A 20,284-nucleotide genomic window follows, 5' to 3' on the forward strand; every position below is an offset into this window, starting at 1 on the left:
TGATGTTACATCAAACCATAATATTGTACCTTCAATTCTAAGTGCTAACTCACAACTTAAATATAGACTATATCTTTGTATAATATTCCATTTACCACATATAAGTATAGTATTTTGATAAGCTTTCCTCTTGGCACACTTGAGTGTGTTTCATATACTAAATAGTCTGGATGTCAACAAAACAATTGTCACATTTTGAGAGAATGTGCTTAAAGAGACAGTTTCATTGATTTGGCTTTTCAGCAAGAGTCTAGCCATAGGAAAGGTGCCTGAGAATTGGAAGGAGGTTAAGATAGTGCCATTGCATAAAGATAGTGGTAGAACAGGTCAAACTATAGACCAGTTTGTATTTCTTCTGTAGCTGTTAAGATTTTTGAAAAAATTAGTGAGAAATGGTATATAGCATTGGGCTGATGAATATAATGTTAATGTCACAGACATTATAATGTTATAATGTCTGTGACAGTCAGCATGGGTTTGTTAAGGGATGCTTTTGCTTTAGTAATCTGATTGTCTTTTATAATAAATCCTGAACCACAGGGTTCAGTAGTGGGACCTGTATATCAATGACCTGTCAACAGAGTGCAAGGGGATATGCACTTCTAAACGCTGAACCCACCACATCACTGCAGTACACAAAACTTACATTTTCAGGATGAAATACCCAAATAAAGTGATCATTAAACAATTCCACTATGCCTTCTGTACCAGTCACTCTACTCCCATTTTTTCTAACAATCTATTTCTCCTCTTACTAGTCATATAGCAAAATAATTCTATGTATTTTCCTTGGATCTCAGGTGTCTAATTTCTTCCAATATTCAAGTTTTGCTTTCATTGCCATGCTAGTTACTTTCCTGGACTTAGATTTATATTGTTCGTGCATCCACTCTCTACCTATTGTTAAACTTTTTCTACAACCTCTTCATCATCATCAGTTCCTGTTTGATACTGTTTGTCAGTCACTTAATTTTTCTACAGTGTGAAAATGCAAACACCAATCATGTTCTCTTTCACTTGAGGCATACAACTTGCCATTGCTTCAAATAAATATTTCTTCACTAGCTCCCATGCACTGATAATATCTTGTCCTTCCATCCATGGAATTGCCCAAAGCTGATTTCTGAGATTATTATAATTCCACATAAATTCCTTTTTCCTTGATACTTCTGCCTATCTATTCATCCTCAAGTCAAGAGTACATGGTGACTCTCTCTCTCTCTCTCTCCAACCAGAGGCAGGGATGTCACCTCAGTTACGATCAGATCCTCGAATGCTTCAAATCTCCTGAACCTCATATTTCTTCTACTATATATGTTGTCTAAGATAGTTGTCTTTCAAAAATTCCAGGCATCTACATAATACAAGCCTCTCTTTTGATGCATGCTCTCCTCCTCAACTCTGCATTATCAAATGCTGGGTAGCATGCTCACTATCTTCCCTCTCACACCCTTCTGCCATGCAACCTCAAGCATTAACCTCAGATCTGTCAACACACATTTCACACTACCTCCATGTCATTTGTACCTATCACAATAATCATCTCACCATTTCACCTCACTTATAGTCCACTCGCATAATCACACTGTTCATTATCTGTCCATGCTAACTGCTGGGAGGCAAACATGTCACAAGATCTTTTAGTATACTATGTAAAATGTAGTTCTTAAGTGGTGACAAGCTGGGCAATTACATATCACCAACTGAATTACACCTGCTGCTGTTATTGATACACAGCACAAACAACAATGATGAGATATACAAAAAAAATAATATACTAAACCCAAAAGTAAACTATGCACAGTCAATATGAACTAATGAGATAAGATTCCCTATAAATTTAAAACAACTACTCTGATAATTTATATTGAAAGTTATCTTTTTTCCACTGCCACTTCATTAATGCGTTCTACTCTAAACTTTGTCCTCTGGTAGAACAAACATTTACTTTTTTTTTTTTTCCTAATAATATTTAAGTCTACAGTTCACATATGGAAATTCAACTTTCATTATTTTCAGAAATTGAATGCACACAAGTTCTGAATTTAAAAAGCCAGAATCCCTAATCGCACTTGCCATAAATGTAGTATCCAATAATTATACAGCCAATGAAGCATTGCTAATGGAAGAGAAAGCACCTACAACAATGACTGATGTTAATCCTGTAGAACACATATGATAAAAATTAAATAGATAAAGAACTGGTAATGAAAAATGTGCTGATTTAATGTATAAATCAGTGGTTCTTCAACACCAGACTACAACCATATTGTTGCTGTACATCTTCAATTGGAAATGAATGTAACTGGACTAGCTAAACAGTCTTTGTAAATAAAAACTGTATGACTAAGCAGTAATTAATGTACAAAATATATCTCATTATATTCTATAACATTTATTGCATCTTTCTGCATTTTATATTTGTACTATCTGATCTTAAGTTACTGCCCTTTCAAATAATAAATCATTTGGCATCCATTCAGAGGCTGCTGAATTCAAATCATTTACCTTAGCATCCCATAATGCATAAACACATAAGTCAATAACGGTTGAAACCAGACTGGTTTCAATCTTTATTGAAGCTACACATGCCAAGTATAAATATTCATTGTAAGTGGAAAAACTTCCCACAACTATCTCTGATCCAAAGTATTTAATAATACTTATGTCTCTGATGATTAAATTAAATAATCCAAGATATATACACCATTTTACTACTTGTAGATGGAAAATATGACCTCTACATTGATTTAATCTTGGTATCTTTCTAGGCATAGATAATTACCCTTCCCATAATGTTTTTGTATTATGGACTACTAAGACAATTGATGTGAAGATACTTCACATGCAAACTTTGTTCACTTACATTTGGGTAAAGGATGAAAACAGTATAACTTCTGGTCCTGTTAAAGGATTAACCAAGCATAATTAATCTACTTTGTAACTAAGCAAGAAAACTTTCCTGATCATATATTAGGCATCATTATCATCATTAGGAACTCTAGTTATATAGTCCCCCCCCCCACTAAACAAACTTGACAGTGCACAATCAAGAGCAGCAACAAGAATCAGAAGCTAACAACAGGATCACATCTCACTCAGGACTTTCAATACCTGGACAGGAAAATCTAGACTAAAGAGATCATCTACTTTACAATATGATCATGAAATTAGAAAACAGATCAATTTAGAGCACCTGTCCACTGAAATAAGTAAACAGTCATTCTTTTCCCTATACTATCAAAAAACATAATGATTAACTTAAATCTCCTAGAACCTTGTTCAAAAAAAGGATTCACAGCATGAAAATAAGAGAAAAGGACTCGACACTATACGTCACTTAAATAATCTACACCATGTCATTGCCTATACTGATGGAACATCTGATGAAGCAATCAACAAAGGAGGAGCAGGGGTTTTTCTAACTCTACCTGGAGGTGAGGAAATGCAAATCAAAACCACAGCTGGAAAAATAGCTTCAAACTTCACTTGTGAATTAACAGCCATACAAGCAGCTCTCCAGTTCTATCTCTCTAATCTAATAAACATTACAGAAGGAATAACCATCTACAGTGACTCAAAATCAGCACTTGAAGCATTACAAAATTATCAGCCCATGTAAATATTGAAAGCAATGAGAGAGAAAGAAGCAAGATACTTACCTCAAAAATTACACCCACTATCACTAACTGATGTTAAATCTAAATATTTTTTATTTAATCTGTTGAAAAATATGACTGGTAAAACAAACTATCAAGAAGAAGAAGACTGAAATCAGCAAAATTAATGAAAATAGAGAAATAACCACAATCATCACCAGACTAAGGACAGAACATTGCAAAGGAATCAAAATTCATCCAGACAGTACCAGAAGTTATGAAATATGCAAGAGCTATCCAGGAGTCTAACTAAAACCTGCCCATATTTATTCTTGTCCAGTAGTTGCTGCTGCTCTACAGAAATTGACAATAACCCTATTGAAAAGCTCTACTCCATCAAAGTTCAACAGATTGCCAAAGCAGTTCTACAGGCCCACAGTCATATCTAGAAGCTCTTCAACTGACTTGACAACAACAACTAAGCAAACCACAAAAATATTTTTGGAATCACTTAAAATGAAAGAAGAGTTAAGTGATTGATGTTTCTTAATAGTATCAAGATGGATACTAATTTTCTTATTTGATATAAAACTACATCTAATGTTTTTAATACGAGAAAAGAAATGAAAAATTGTTTATATATAGGAATTTGATTTTTAAAAATTAAGGAAAAAAGTTTAGTAGACAATATTTGAAGTTCCTCTCATCATATAATCCATCATATGCCGACCTGGCCAGAAGTGGATAGCACCCCCACAATACTGTGGCATGAATATCTTTATTAGGAACTCTAGTTATATAGTCCCCCCCAATTTTGCTGCCTAATATGAAATATCAGGCTGCGAAACTATCTAGCACTAAGTGTTAGATAGTTTCGCTGCCTAATATGAAATCACTATCCTGCTTATTGGAGGCCTGAAGTAGGGTAAGGAGTTCTGTGTTTGGCTGTTCTCAAGGACAGGGTTTCCAGATTATCTAAGCTAAAGTCCATTCACAGGACTAATATACAATAGGTTTACAATCTTCCATGGGTAGAATGCATTTTTTTAAGTGCAATTCATAAATTACACTTGTCAAGAAATTATACTCTTATGCTACACTTTATATACTCATCAGTATACTAAACGATTGACTAAATCTTTTACCCAAGTGTAGGCATACAAAGTTTGTGTGAAGTACCTTCACAACTAGACTACTTGTACATAGAGGCTGATGACTTTTTCATTAATTGTTGGTATCCCATAATGCAAAGCATATTTCCTTTTCGATGTGCATGATGCTATGCATTAAGAGAGGATCACTACCTGGACTGGTTTGGGTAGTGATCCTCTCTTAATGAACAGAGGTCTCATCTGTGGGAGCCAGATCCAGGAAGATACCAAGGTTGAATTAATGCAGAATTCAACCTATTAAATTCAACCATATTAATTCCCACACAAACTTTGTTTGCTTATTCTGAGATAAAGGATTTCTTGTTATGTATAATATAATGTGTAACCAATGAAAAAACTTTCTACAATGCAATTCATGATTGCTCATCAGCAGAGCAGTCCGTGCTGAACTTCACTGCTAAAATTTTGAAAGAATGACCATGAGCTTGGTTCACTGTAACTAAAGCAAAATGACTGGGAATTGTAGATGTTTAAACTGAAATGGATAATCTTGAAACTGTGAGCTTTCGATGCCAAGTCCAGAGATCTTAGATTACTTAATTAAACCACTATGCTACTTTAATTATATAATAAGATGAAATTTCATACCAAATTTTGTTAGCCTAGCTCTTAATATTTAAAAGGAGTACCTGATCAAATACATAAACTAATCATACAGTTTTTATCTATAAAATGTTTAGAATATTAGCATTTTTGGTAACATTCACTATCTGCTGTATTTGTTTAAAATACACATCATCATCATTAATATATTATGTAAAACATACATATATATATAATATATATATATTCCCAAATCACCAAATCAGTCCAAACTGCAAATCATTCAAACCAGACATTAGACTTTTATGGAGATAACCTCAAAATCTATACATCATAAAAGAGATAACTGATGCTTCATGTGCTATAAATGGCGACGGCAGGGGGGGGGGTATTTGTATGCGAAGGAACTTTTAGTGCCATCCTAACATAAAGCAATATTAAAATTTTAAAAATTATAAAGCTTATAAAAATATAAAATTAAAAATTAATTTTATTTTTATAAAATTAAAAATATAAATATAAAAATATTTTATCTAAATATTTTAATATAAAAAGCTAAACAGTTTTTATAATTTTTACAAAAAAATTATAAAAACTGTTTATAAAAGGTGTCATGTAATAATAATAAAATATTAGAATATAAACATGTTTCTTTTTATAATGAACCTGAACAATATCATATAATGCAACTAGCAATAATGATTTCACATGATCATCATTAATTTCAGTTGAGAATCATTTAAGTTATCATAATTTTTGGTAATCATTTCCTCACCTGTATTTTCTAGAGAACAATTTGCTTTATTTGATTTAACTACAGAAGGATTACCATTAACTACTCCACTTAGCAGCTGTCCTTTACACTTTGATGGAGGCTGAATAAGGTTTGTAGACTTTGTGTCTGTAGTGCTGTTCACTGAATTTTGTGGAGGCGGTGTCCCTGCCTTTGTAAGGTCTTCCAATGAGTCAGCATCATGTAAAGGAGCAATGTCTTCTATTTTACAGGAAACTTGTCTAACAGGTTTATTAACTGATACTCTCTCTTTAATACAAATGTTATGTTCTTTTGAAGGACTAGCCTACAGAAGAAAATAGAGCAGATGCATTTAGCAAAATAAGACCCAATATTTAACTTGATATTTTTATCAATACAGCATTGATATAGCTATAACCACTAATTCTCAAATTTTAAAACAAACCAAATTTTGACTTTACTTGTTATAAGTTAATGTTGAGTTTATATTTAAAAGACGAAATTAGAAGTAACTTCATACCCACATTAATGTTTTCATTATTTGGTATGAGCTCTTTTTTTTTTTTAATGCAAATTGTATCTGCAAAAGGTTGTAAATTTCTAGTACATTAGTAACATGGGCATAACGGTTAAATAATCTAGAAATCCTGCTCTAAAGACAAATATCAAACTTCTTTAAGCCATTCAGGCTTCCAATAACTAGTGAAGTTATCTTTCAATAGATGATGAAAAATCATCTACTGCCTAAAAATGTTTACACCCACACAGCTGGCTGGAGAGCAGGCATATCTCCTCAGCCAACCAGGACACCAAATGAAACCAAAAAACCAGCACAATCAGTGCATAATGATTAATACAACTAACTTTTAATTCACATTTTATTCAAAGAAACTTTTATTTTTCATATCTCAATTTGATTACTAGATTACTTGAATATGCAGTCATGGCATTAGTCTTGAGAATAATTTTATAAAACTTAGACATAAGTGCTGATTGCTACATTTCAATGCAGGCTGATTTTTGGTTTCTTCCTTAAAGCAACTTTTCAAATTTGCGTTTTTGCATACAAGCATGACTCAGGTAGAGAGAGAGAGGGGGGGGGGGGAAGAGCTTTAACTTGCTTAAGTAAGAAAGAGTTTTTAAAACTTATAGGTAATTAAAATAAAATAAAAAAATCCCAACTTTGAACAACAACTGTTATCATACATCTAAGTTATGTGAAACTCTAACTGAACCAACTGCACAAAATCAATCCAATAAAATACAATATCACACCTATGGACATACCAAGATTTCCTTCCAATGTACAAATTTTTTTTTTGGTTTTTCATCTATTAATCAACTTAGTTCTTTGATAACCTGGAGGATGCAAGAGAGATTGGTAGAACAGTGAAATATTAGCATAAAAATAAACAGATTTTAAATCTGTTCACTGTATCATGTCATTTTCAGTTGATGTTGGAGTCACTATTAAGTTTTTAATTTTTTACTTTTTATATATAACTTAAAATCTCAGGGAAAAAAATACAATTTATGCATTAGTGATACAATAAACTCTTATCAGACTCTGGTTAACTGAGAAGATAGCACCTTTGCTCTTCCAAGCCATTATTATGGTGTGTGTGTGTATGTGTCCTTACTTAATGGAAGACTTGAAAAGGAGCTCCATGTTGGTCTTTAGAGCAGGATTTCTGGAAAAAACTGCAGCACATGGGGATGGATATAGGATTGGCGATGTGGATAAGAGGGTGGTTGATGGAGAGATATCAGAGTAGTTTATTAAGAAGGCCTGTGATGTCATGCCACAGGGATCTGTTCTCGGGCAGCTACTGTTTAATTTGTACACAGCTCACAGCTGGTAAAAGATTACCAGCTGTGTACCAGAATGATGGAACTGCATTCCAGGAAATTGACGAAGCCAGAGATTAAGGAGTGTTAGTGGATATGGAGTTAAAGTTTAGAGGGCATACAGCAAAAGTGGCTACAGCAGCTCATCAGATTACTTGGTTACTGAAGAATACTTTGACAAGCAGAGACAAGGAGGTTATTATTCCTCTTTATAGAGCATTGATAAGACACTAACTTGACTACTGCATGTAGACCTAGTCACCTGGGTTTCTGGGTGATGAGGAAAAGGTAGCGAGGATCCAAAGGCAAGTGACCAAGATGGTAGCAAGTGTCTATGGAATGAACCTAATGAGAACAGGTTGAAGATTTGCAGATTACAGAAACTGGTTGAGAGGCAGAAAAGGGAGGTGATATGATTGAGACATATAATTTACTGAAGGTTTTTTTTTTACAAGATTAATACAGAGGAAATTTTTCAGAACAGGTCTGGTGGTGGAAGAACTAGTGGCCATCACTAAAAACTGAGCAAGAGCATAGTTACCAAGGATGTTAGAACTAGATTTTTTGCTTGGAGAATGGTGAATGAGTGGAATAGGTTGCAAGACTCTGTTGTGGGTGCCATGACTATGAATGAGTTCAAAGCAAAGAATGATAGATACTGTGCAAACGTTGGATAGTGTTTGGCATGATGTTTTGGCCTCCTTCATTGAGTAAGAACTCTGGGTAGTCCATAATAATAATTATGTAATACTTAGCCTGCCAATAGTAAAACTAAGGAACTACCTGAATGAATAAGAAAATAAGAACTTCATAAGCTATGGGAAACAATCATAATAAGGCTTCTTACAAACAATCCAGGATACTAGACAGTTCCCAAAGATAGTGCACATCTTAACATTCTAAGCTTTTAAGCTGATCATTTTCACTTTCCTTTGTGGTACCTGCATGCAGGCTTATACAATACCATTACTGTCTTTGCACTGATGATAAGAGTATTAATTACAATAATAACACTCCTTTAAAGGAAATATTCAATACATAAAAAATTTCAGTATGTATGTTTCACTGTGTCATAGCCACTGTCGATGAATAAATGTGAAAAGAGATAAACAAATTAGAATAACACTTGAAACCCAAGTGTGCATGACAATAAATGATATTGACTGCAGGAGGCTTATTCTATCTATAACTATTAGCATTCAAAGAAATAAATTTTAAAAATAATAATTCATTATACACAGTAACGAGGAATAATACTTAGGAGGACTTCTCAAGTTTTTATGACAGTTAAACAGCATCATATTCAAAAATTTCAATCGCTATTAAACAAGAATCATCATACCTTAGAGTTCATACTGACATTAAAGATACTTATTAATATTTCAAGTCGTCCTTCATTTAGCAATGAAATCTCTGTATTGTCCAAAGAGCTAGATTATGCCATAGCTCCAAAAAAACAATCCCACCAGGGACTTTATGTTGTGTATTGATAAAGGCCTTCATAACATCCCTTATTCTGTTTCTAGTAGAATTTATTTTCACACAGCATATAGCTTGTTTAAATCTGTACTTCCTCACAACAATCTATTTAAAAGGTTTTAAGCTCTATCATCACTCAAGTGCAATAAGAATACACAGTATTCTACCATTTATCTGACTACATTAGAAAAGCAATTTTTTGTCCTGATAATTGAAGTACAATTGCCTGGTACTATACCAGAAATTGGGTTAACAAGCAAGGGTCATTGTTTTGAAGATCAGTAGATTACTGTAGTTATAATGAAAGCTAACAAAGAACATGAGATTGTAGTTCATGATAAAAAATAATTATTTTAGAAAACTTAATCTTCTACTTTGGGATCATTATACACAGAGATGCATCTCCAGAGAACCAACTTAATCATAGATCAATAAACTTAATAATTTTCTGGATTCAGTTCAATCTTAGGATGAAGACACTATCAAGACGTTAAGAGTTCATCACACCAGAGCTCCATGATCTTCCTCAGATTCATAAAGAAAATGTTCCTTTAAGACAAACTGCATAGGTTGTGTGACCTATAAACGTTCAAAAGTCTAAGCTTCTTTCCTCATTTAATGGAAATTCTTCTTTCTTTTATTAAAAATTCAGATTTCAAGAATAGTGTTTCAGGAATATCATCAGAGCCAACAGTCCTTTTGATTAGTTTTGATGTAGTTTCACTATTCACAAACATCCCTCTTGCTGATATACGAGTGTGGTCTGAAAAGTTCTCAGCCTCGACCAGAGATGGCAACACTATCGGCAAGATTTTTTTCTAAGTTGGACATCTCTCATAAGCATCCATGTGAAATTGCAAATCATTCTATCAAATAGTTTATTTTATACATCTATTTGAAGCAAAAGTGTTGCTGTATCCCTTGAAATGGATAAAATTGAGTATCATGTGGTTATAAAATTTGTAAAAAATGGTTAAACTGTAAAAGAAATTCATTCAAAGTTCATAAAAGTTTATGGGCACTCTTCACCTTCATTTTCGATAATTAAGAAATGGGCAGCCGAGTTTAAACATGGCCATACCAGCCTTGAAGATGATCTATGTGAAGGACATCCAAAAAGCGTAACAACACCAGAAATCATTGATCAAGTGCATGATATGGTATTGGATGACCGGCGAGTCAAAGTGAGGGAAATTGTTGAGACTATAGGCATTTCAAAAGAACGTGTAGAATATATTTTGTAGGAAGAATTGCATATGAAAAAGCTTTGTGTAAGATGGTTGCTGCGCTTGCTCACAGCAGATCAAAAATGCACTCACATGAAAATCTTTGAACAGTGCTTGGAGGTTTTAACAAGAATAAAACTGATTTTGTGCATCAATTTATTACTATGGATGAGACTTGTATTCACCATTACACACCAGAATCCAAACAGCAGTCAAAAACAGTGGACAGAAGCCAGTTGATCAGCGCCAAAGAAGACAAAGTTGGTTCCATCAGCAGGAAAGGTCATGGCATCGGTGTTTTGGGATGCTAAAAGCATTTTGTTTATTAATTATCTTGAAAAGAGTAAAACAATAACCAGGGAATATTATTCTGATCTTTTAACCAGACTAGGCGAAAAAATCGTGAGAAAAGACCCCGTTTGCAGAAGAAAAAAAATCATCTTTCATCAGGACAATGCACCTGCCTACAAGTGTTTTGGCGATGGGAAAATTAAGGGATCTGCACCATGAATTGTTGGAACATCCACCATCCACACTATTCCCCATGTTTGGCTCTCAATGACTTCTATCTCTTCCCAAAACTAAAACTCTTCCTCGTTCGTCAGCGTTTTTCTTCGAATCAAGAGGTGATTTCAGCTGTAGAGGGTTATTTTGCAGATCTTACTGAGAACCACTACAGTGATGGGATAACGGCACTGGAGCACTGCTGGAAGAAATATATAGTCTTAAGGGAGATCATATTGAAAAAAAAAAAAAAAAAAAATTGAAATTATAAATTCATTTTTTCATTGTTAGGCTGAGAACTTTTCAGACCACCCTCATAATTAAATTATTATGTAAAGATTTTCCTCCTGATAATGTAAAATTATTTGAGTGCATCATAAACGTAGGTTATTTCTCTCGTTACAATAAGCTTTATAAACAGATAGGAAATCCCATAGCAGTTCCTTCTATGTTATGGAACAAGTTGAACAACACAATCTTAATGTTTTCTCCAAAGCCTTCTATTTAGTATAGATATGCTGATGCATTTAGTATCCAGAACTCTTCCTTGTCAAAGCTTCATGAATTTCTAGAGAAAGTTAATTCAGCATACCCTAGAATTAAATTTACCCTTGAAGTTGAAGAAAACAAGTGCCTCCCATTTCTGGACATCCGCTTCTTACGACCTAATGGCAGTCTACAATTCTCTGTATTATTCTGTATATGGAAAAATAACTCATACTGAAAAGCCATCAATGCTACATCACATCATCATCACACTTGTCAGAAATAAGGTGTTATTAAAATTCTGGTTCATAAGCTATGTTCTACTTGTTTTCTTTTACCGACCTTCAAGTTTGGAAATCCAGTTTGGAAATTAAATTCCTTCCTACACTCTCTGAAAGATAAATAATCCTCCACTTTCTCATTCTGCAGTTTATAGAATTACTTACTCATGTGGTCTTTGTTATTATGGGTAGACTGCTCATTCAGCTCAGATTTGTCTAGAACATCAAGATTTTATCCTACTTCATGAGTCTGCAAGTCTGGTTTAGGCATCCATGGTTGATAAAGCATGGAACAAAACTAAAGTTTTACACAAAGTATTTTTTACTTGAAAGATTATATAAAGAAAGTTGTGAAGCTCATATCCATAGACCTTAACAAGAATGACTATCTTAAACTTTCCCAATTTTGGGGATGGCATCCAAAGTAATACCCTCAATTCCTGTGTATAATGAATTATTTTTAAAATTCATTTCTTCGAATTCTAATAGTTGAAGATTGGGTTATCCTCCTGCAGTTAACATCACACACACATATAGACAGATAGATAGATATATATATATATATAGAGAGAGAGATTTCAAGTGTTATTCTAATGCTTTATTTCTTTTCATATGTATGCATTGAAATACTATGAAATGGAGCCAAAATTCTATATGTATTAAAAACAGATATTTTCCTTATGTAAGTGTTATTATTCCATAAATAATCTTATCACTGTGCTAATTTTCTTAACAATTTTATCTTCTGCTAATGTTTCTATTTTTTTACAAACTTTTTTTTGTACCAAGCAGTTATTAAATAGTATTATATTTTATTTCTCAATGATATGGATTCGATTAAACAACAATGATGAATTTAAGTCTGCACACAAGCTATACAGTGTACCCAAGCTGAATGTACTTAACAGCTTTAAATTAGCACAGATGAACTAATCTTATATCCATATCAGTACATTTCATACATAAACACACACTTCCTGTATCAGAAAGATCATGATGCAACTTGCTTGTTTCAGATTCCTCTAGTTGGATGAGTTGTTGATAAAAGATTCTGCAAACAACATGCTATATTTTTCTGTATGTTGAAAAAAAAAAAACAACTTAGAATTACATATAAATTTACAAGACAACTGTTTTAACAATTCATTCCATCATTACACTACATTCAACTTTCACAAATTATTCAAAATTTGGAGGTGGTCAATTCACACTGGACTGTTTTAGGATTATATCATCAAAACAGGAACAACATTTACAGTGATTGAAACACTTATGACAAACTATGGTATAAAAGAAAATTAATTGAAGAATTTTCTAACATTCTTCCATCTCAATCATTACTTCTACACTCCTCTCTCAAATTACATGAAATATGCTAAGAAAACACACTACATAAAAACTACATCACCTAATGTCTTTTCTGGAAAATGGTTGATAATTCACTTTCTTTGTAGCACCTCATGACAATGCTGAACATTTGAAGGCACACACATGAAATTTTTTCCCCTTTTAAATCAGAGAAACTGCATATAGATTATTTTGTTCAGTTCTAGAATTAATTTAGTTCATAACAGTTCAAAAGACATTCTTAAGTTTAATTATTTTAGTCTACTGATCCATTTTGCATACAGCTTTTATTCCATATCTAAATTGCATCATATTATTATTATTATCTGAGACCTCCAGGGAGTCAAGGACTCATCGAGGGAGGCAGTAAATTACCCAACCCAGCTACCATACCTTCCCTTATATTCATTTACACTAGATGCACTCACTACCCCTAAGGGCAAATTATTCCACTCACTCACTGCTCTCTGGGAGAAAAACCTAGCTTTTCCCCCTTTCTTGACTGAGAACAACCTTAACTTCTATGGATGCCCCCATGTTCTCTCCCTGCCTTCCATATAACGAAAAATTTCATCATTTGAAATGCTATAACACCCATTCAAAAGTTTATAGACCTCTATCATATCACCCCTCTTTCTCCTGTTAACCAGAGTCTGTAATCCACATACTCACAATCTGTCCTCATAATCTAAATCCCATAATCTGGATATAATCTTTGTAACTCTTCTTTGCACCCTTTCCACAGCTTCTTTATCCCCTTGGAACTTGGGAGACCAAATCTGCGCACAGTAATCCAGGTGTGGTCAGATCAAAGCCTTATAAAAAGGCAAAATTACTTCCTTATCCTTACATGTCAAGGTTCGCTTCAACATAGCAATTATCCTTTGAGTTGTATTTGCAACCTTTGCTATGTGACCTTTGAACTTTAAATTCTTATCCACCAATATATCCTTCACAGCAATAGATGGAAGGTGGGGGAGGTGATATATTAATGTTTTCTACTTGGCAAAATAGCCAACATTCCCAAATCCAATTTTAGAAAGAAAAACAAAAGTTCTGATTTTTAGTGGAACCTGTGGCATAGTAATTAAATAATAATGTAACACGTAAAAACCACAGTGAAATCTTTAATTAGCAAAAAGACAGATATTTCGTACTAAAAATAATAGTACATCTTCAGTGTCTGTAACAGTAATAGGAATGGAATACAGGCAAATGTTCGGTGGATCACCTATTAAAATACAATTATTACCGTGTGCTAGGAAATAATAGAAATAACAAATTTAATTTATTACGATAAATGGTTTTTTACATAAGATAAAAGTAATCCAGCTAATCCAAGCGTTCTGTAATGCTTTCCATAAAACTGAACTGGACTTATTGACTGAAATTCATCGGGGTCCATTTTTTCAGAGATACTAAACCTAGAACAAAAAAAAATATATTGACTCCTTATAAGCTCACCATTCACAAATGAGTACAGGTCAATTTTGTATGCATTCTCGACCCGCAATCAAACAGAGGTGCTGATATATAAAAAAACGTATTTAGTACTTACCTTTGTAACACACAAAGTCAGCACAATGAAAAAATATTCTAAAAAACTACAATAAAGCACTTGAATTATCATATTGGAATTGACAGGTCAGTTTAAGAATATGTAATGAAAAAGTGGCTACAGCGCCACCTAACTTTTAATTTGCGAAAATGTGGCAGAATAGGGCTTGATAAAACTAACTTTCTCCGATGTTTGACTGTCATGCAAGAGATGTCATCACTAGGCCATTTTAGGTGCTGTACTCAAATAAGTACGCTGGGATAAAAGGGGTTAAATTCAAATACTGTGATAATGGATGGTATCAAACAATGTACATGAACGCTATTGTGCAACATCTTTAAGTTTGCCTTATATCATTTCCTTAGAACATTTGGATAAAAGTATGACTAGAAACTTTCATTCCATTTATTACCCTTGTAATTTCACTTTATATAATTCATTCTTGAATTAAGCTCATCCTTGAACTCTAGGGATTTCTGCATCACCTGATATTAATGATTTTAGGTTAGCAATTCTGACATATTAGGAGACATTAGGTGATGCAGAAATCCCTAGAGTTCAAGGACGAGTTTAATTCAAGAATGAATTATATAAAGTGAAATTACAAGGGTAATAAATGGAATGAAAGTTTCTAGTCATACTTTTATCCAAATTTAATTCAGGTAACCTTTTTGGATGCAAATTTTAATGACTTTTTATAAAACTCCAAATCTCAATTTTTTAATTCATGTCTCACATATAAATCCTAATGACTTCCAGATATCTTTAAGTATAAAAGCAATGTTAACAATAGTATAATAGCAATCAAGAGCTATATATCTGTATAATTTTCGATTACAGTTAAATATCGCTCGATTTCTTGATATGAATAAAGACTAACTGAGCATTTTTTATATTTCATCTTACATATTATAAAACAAGATATGGAAATAAAATATTTGGTTAATGAAGTTCTCATACAGTTATAAAAATTCCCTTACCATTTTTTGTGTCAAATTATCTAAGGAGCTTTTTGAAACATTTTTTATTGGCAAAGACGTAGCAGGTATTGAATCTCTTGGTCTTTGAACGTGAAAAACATCTGGACGTACGTTAAAGTCAAGGACTACACCAATGCAAGGGAAACATAACAATTTTTAAAGGATGAAATATACATTGTTTACGAAACAAATTAATACTGATACCAACAATGATTTACATAATGCCACATCAAGTGGTAGCTCTAAGGGAGGAATAAAGAAAAAATAGCTATCTTATATAATTCACATTTATCAGATACCAAATCCTTGTCATACAAAAATTCAGACACACAGCATAGTATCTTCCAAGCATTTTCAATACAAAAACTACATAAGAGTAAGAGCAATTTGTTAATCATGTGGATGACATACCTATTTCAATGATTTCAATTATTTTCTTACATTCAGTATTTTTAAGATAAGGAACCATCACCAAATTACTATACCTGCTTATTCAAATATTGCTAAGTTTTTTAATAGCAATATGTTTTGAAATAATTAAATTTATGATGCACCTAATAGGAGCATAAAACGTATGGTAAGACAAGCTGTTAATGATATAATAATAGCTGAATTTTATAAAAGACAGTACTTTTAAAATTAAAAGATCCGTTTTAGCTCTTCACGTCTTCTATCACATTTTATTTTCATAAACAATAACTATGCTAATTCATCAGCATCATCAGCCATTATCAATCCACTGCTGGATGAAGGCCTTTCCAAGATTACTTCAAGACCGTCTGTCTATGGCTCACCTTTCTCATGTCACTCCTGCAAATCTGATGATATCATCAATCTACCGTAATTTAGGCAGGCATCATGGTCATTTTTCCTCTGGTGGAATCCAATCCATTACTTCTTTTGTCCATCGCTGATCTTGTCTTCGAGCAAGATGTCCAGGCCCATTGCCACTTCAGATATTTTACTCTTCTTATGACTTCAGAGAGTTTGGGTTGGTTTCTTATCAACGTATTCCTTTGGTGATCCAGTCTTGTGAAGTAATTTTTTTGATGCTTTAGAGAAAGCAACTCACAGTGAAAAAGGAAAAGTTGGTCCTTGTTGGGGATCTAAATAGCAGAGTAGGAAATGATTGTCAGACATACAAAAATATTTTGGGAAAATTTAGAGAAAAGAGCAATGCTAATAATAATGGCAAATATCTGTTGGATTTCTGCTCAGGACATGGGCTGGTTATTACTAACACCATGTTATAACATGGGGTGCTTAAGGGTCAAAGCTGTATAACTGAGAGGAGACATCCACATAGCCTTTAAAGGAATGCGGAGAACTGACCAGGGATTCTGACCTAATGTCCAATTCTCACTTTCTCATGGGACACCCTGTTGGGTATCTATTTGGATACTGAACGAACAAGGATGGGCTGGCAATTGGGATTTAGCCGACCAAATTGTATTCTAATTGGTTAAACCAAAATAAAAAAAAAATGATGGTACAACATGACAAAATTTCATGCCAGCTGGGTCATCGCCCGATTAAACAAGGTCCCCGTTGTTTTTGCCAGGGAACCAGGGCGAACAGCAAAAAGTCAGCTACTGGAACAAATCTGAAAACACACCCCAACTCAACATCACCAGAGTTAAAGATAGCTACTATCAACATAAGAAGCCTGAATGGCAAAGAAATGGAGCTAGCTGAGGAATTAGATAAGTACCAGATCGACATAATAGGGGTGACTGAAACAAAAAAAGACAAAAATTGGTGAGATCTTTCTGAGCAATAAATACAAAATGTTATATTCAGGCAATGACAATCAAGGAAAAGAAGGAGTAGCCATTGTATTCAACACTAAATATGAGGCTAATCTTCTTGAATGGCAGGCAGTCTCAAGTAGAGTAAAGTGGGCAAATATGAGAATGGGGAACTGGACAATGAGACTTATTTGTGCCTATGGTCCCACAGAAGGTTCTACTAAGGTAGAAGTGGAGGAATTTTTTGAGGCTTTAGAAAAAGCAACTGACACAATGAAAAAGTTTGTCCTTGTTGGGGTTCTAAATAGCAGAGTAGAAAATGATTGTGAGACATACAGAAATTTTGGGAAAATTTGGAGAAAAGAGCAAAGCTAATAATAATGGCAAATATCTGTTGGATTTCTGCTCAGGACATGGACTGGTTATTACTAACACCATGTTCCAACATAAAAATGTGCACAAATTCACATGGAGAGAAGAGGCTAGGAATAAGAAAAGTCTCATTGACTATGTTATTGTTGATAGTGATGTTTTCTCCCTGGTGCAGGACACCAGAGTGTACAGAGGATTTGAAATTGGAAGTGATCACTATTTAGTCTTGAGCAGGATAAAATTGAATTTCATATTGAAAAGAATAACATGTAAGAAAGTTTTAAAGCGAATAAAAGTTGAGCAGCTCTCAGATGTGAACTGTAGACTAAAATACACAAAGATTATTGAAGCAAAAATGAAAGAGTTTGAGAACAGGAATCAAACCTTGGAGATTCAGTGGCAAGCCTTCAAGAAAACACTAATTGATTCAGCCAGAGAGGCATGTGGTGAGGTTGTCTGCAAGGATAGAAAAATCAGAACTCCATGGTGGACACAGAAAGTTAAAGAAGCAGTGAAGAAAAAGAAGAAAGCATATCAAAAGTTCCTGGCAAATAAGTCAGCCTGCGCTCTTAGAGAATACAGAGACAAATGTAAGAAAGCTAAACACTGTGTAAAACTAGCTAAACAAAAGTCATGGGAGGACTTTGGCAAGAACATAGAAAATAAATATCAAGAAGGTGGCAAAATATTTTGGAGGATATTAAAGAAGCTTAGAAATGGAGGAAAGAGTACTGTAAAAGGAGTTAGAGATGATAAAGGTGATGAAAATGGGAGAAAAAGATATCCTTGAAGTTTAAAGTAATTACTTCGAGAAATTGCTAAATGAAACAAGCAGTGATAGCACATTGATAAAAAAAACACTGACCAGGCATGCAGTCAGGAATACACATCCATACTTGAAGTAGAAAAAGCTATCAAAGGCTTAAAATGCAGAAAGGCAGCAGGAGTAGATGATAGTCGACCAGAAATGCTGAAGTATGGTGGTATAAATAAAAGTCTTACAGTGGCTGCACTGCATAGTTCAGAATGCCTGGACAGAGGAACGAATTCCCGATGACTGGAGTAGAGCTCTCATAGTACCCATATATAAAAAGGGGAAATAAAACTGAATGTGAGAATTACAGAGGTATTTCCCTACTGAGTGTTCCTGGTAAGATTTATGCAAGTATACTTGAGAAACGATTGAGAAGAATTGTGGAAGAAAAGGTTGGTGAAGAACAAGCTGGATTCAGGTCAAATAGAGGCTGTCAGGATCAGATCTTCACTTTACGACAAATAGTCGAGAAAGCATGGGAATATAACAAAGATCTGTATTTAAGTTTTGTCGATTTGGAAAAGGCATATGACAAGGTGCCAAGAGAGAAGCTATTCAATACGCTACTGACACCATATAACTGTGTCCCCATTGACACAGTTATATAGTGTCAGTGGGGACATTATATCAAGCAATACTTAGTCTTTATTTGAGTTGTAAGTCCACAGGTAAAATTGAAGGAAGTACAGGAAGATGGTTTAATGTGAAATCTTGTGTCAGACTAGAATCTCCATTATCCCTTCTCTTATTCATTATCTATATGGATCAAATTATGAAGGAAAGTGGTATTAAACATGATATCAAAATTGGAGAGGTTAATGTCAGCTCTTTGCTTTATGTGGGTGATGTTATACTTCTAAATGAGTGTTAGTGCAAGCTCCTGATAAGATAAGTATTATTTTCAGTTATCGTTGATAAAATTACTAAATATTGTGTAGTTTTGTTTGCCTTGCATATTTTAGTGCATCTGTTTGTGTGTTTTTGGTGTGTTATAAATTATAATTTGATAAAACACGTTGCAAATAAGTATGGCACCTGTACGAAGGAAAATGGCGGCCAGTAATGATGGTTCGCCATCTTTATCAAAGAATGGTAGTATAAAAGAAATGAGTCAGTGTACTAGCTGTGAAATGTACGCCTTGCAGAGTGCAGTCAGAATGTGGTTAGAAGATAATAAAGGATTGAATGTGTGTAGAAAATGTAGGGAGAATGAGGAATTGAAATGTATTTTGGATCGTGAGTGTGATATTTTTGTCAAACTTCAGAATGAAGAAAATAGGGATATGACAAGAAACGGCAAGGTTGTACGTGAGAATTGTGAGAGTGTGAATATAGAAAGTGTGAATGATAGTATTAATGATTTCTCAGATAATAAAAAAGATGAGATAGATGCATTGAGTGAGATCGCGTTGTTGAATGGTGCGATAGAAAGGGCAAAACAGCAGCTAGAGTGCATGAACAAAAGTCGACTGAATGAACCAACCAATAATAAAAGGCATGACAGGAAAAATAGACGTATGAATGTGAACATGAACAAAATGAAGGATAGAGTGCTGTATGGAGACTCGTTAGT

The 20,284-nt window shown here is 33.8% G+C and overlaps 1 protein-coding gene across 1 annotated transcript in view; it reads right to left on the reverse strand.

The window, feature by feature from the left end:
- The window catches only part of LOC150102194 (uncharacterized), a 238,490-nt gene that overhangs the window by 142,306 nt on the left and 75,900 nt on the right, over nucleotides 1-20,284 (reverse strand). The window contains exons 5-6 of the mRNA XM_090399106.1: nucleotides 15,778-15,884; nucleotides 6,090-6,393 (exon numbers count right to left, since the gene is read on the reverse strand). Of these exons, the coding sequence (XP_090255232.1) occupies nucleotides 6,090-6,393; nucleotides 15,778-15,884 (411 nt within the window). The remainder of the gene's footprint in view (nucleotides 1-6,089; nucleotides 6,394-15,777; nucleotides 15,885-20,284) is intronic.

This window comes from Typopeltis vanoorti, chromosome 10 (genome assembly GCF_054136105.1).
Source record: "Typopeltis vanoorti isolate ZY-2024b chromosome 10, IOZ_Tvanoo_1.0, whole genome shotgun sequence".
Taxonomy (NCBI): Eukaryota; Metazoa; Arthropoda; class Arachnida; order Uropygi; family Thelyphonidae; genus Typopeltis; species Typopeltis vanoorti.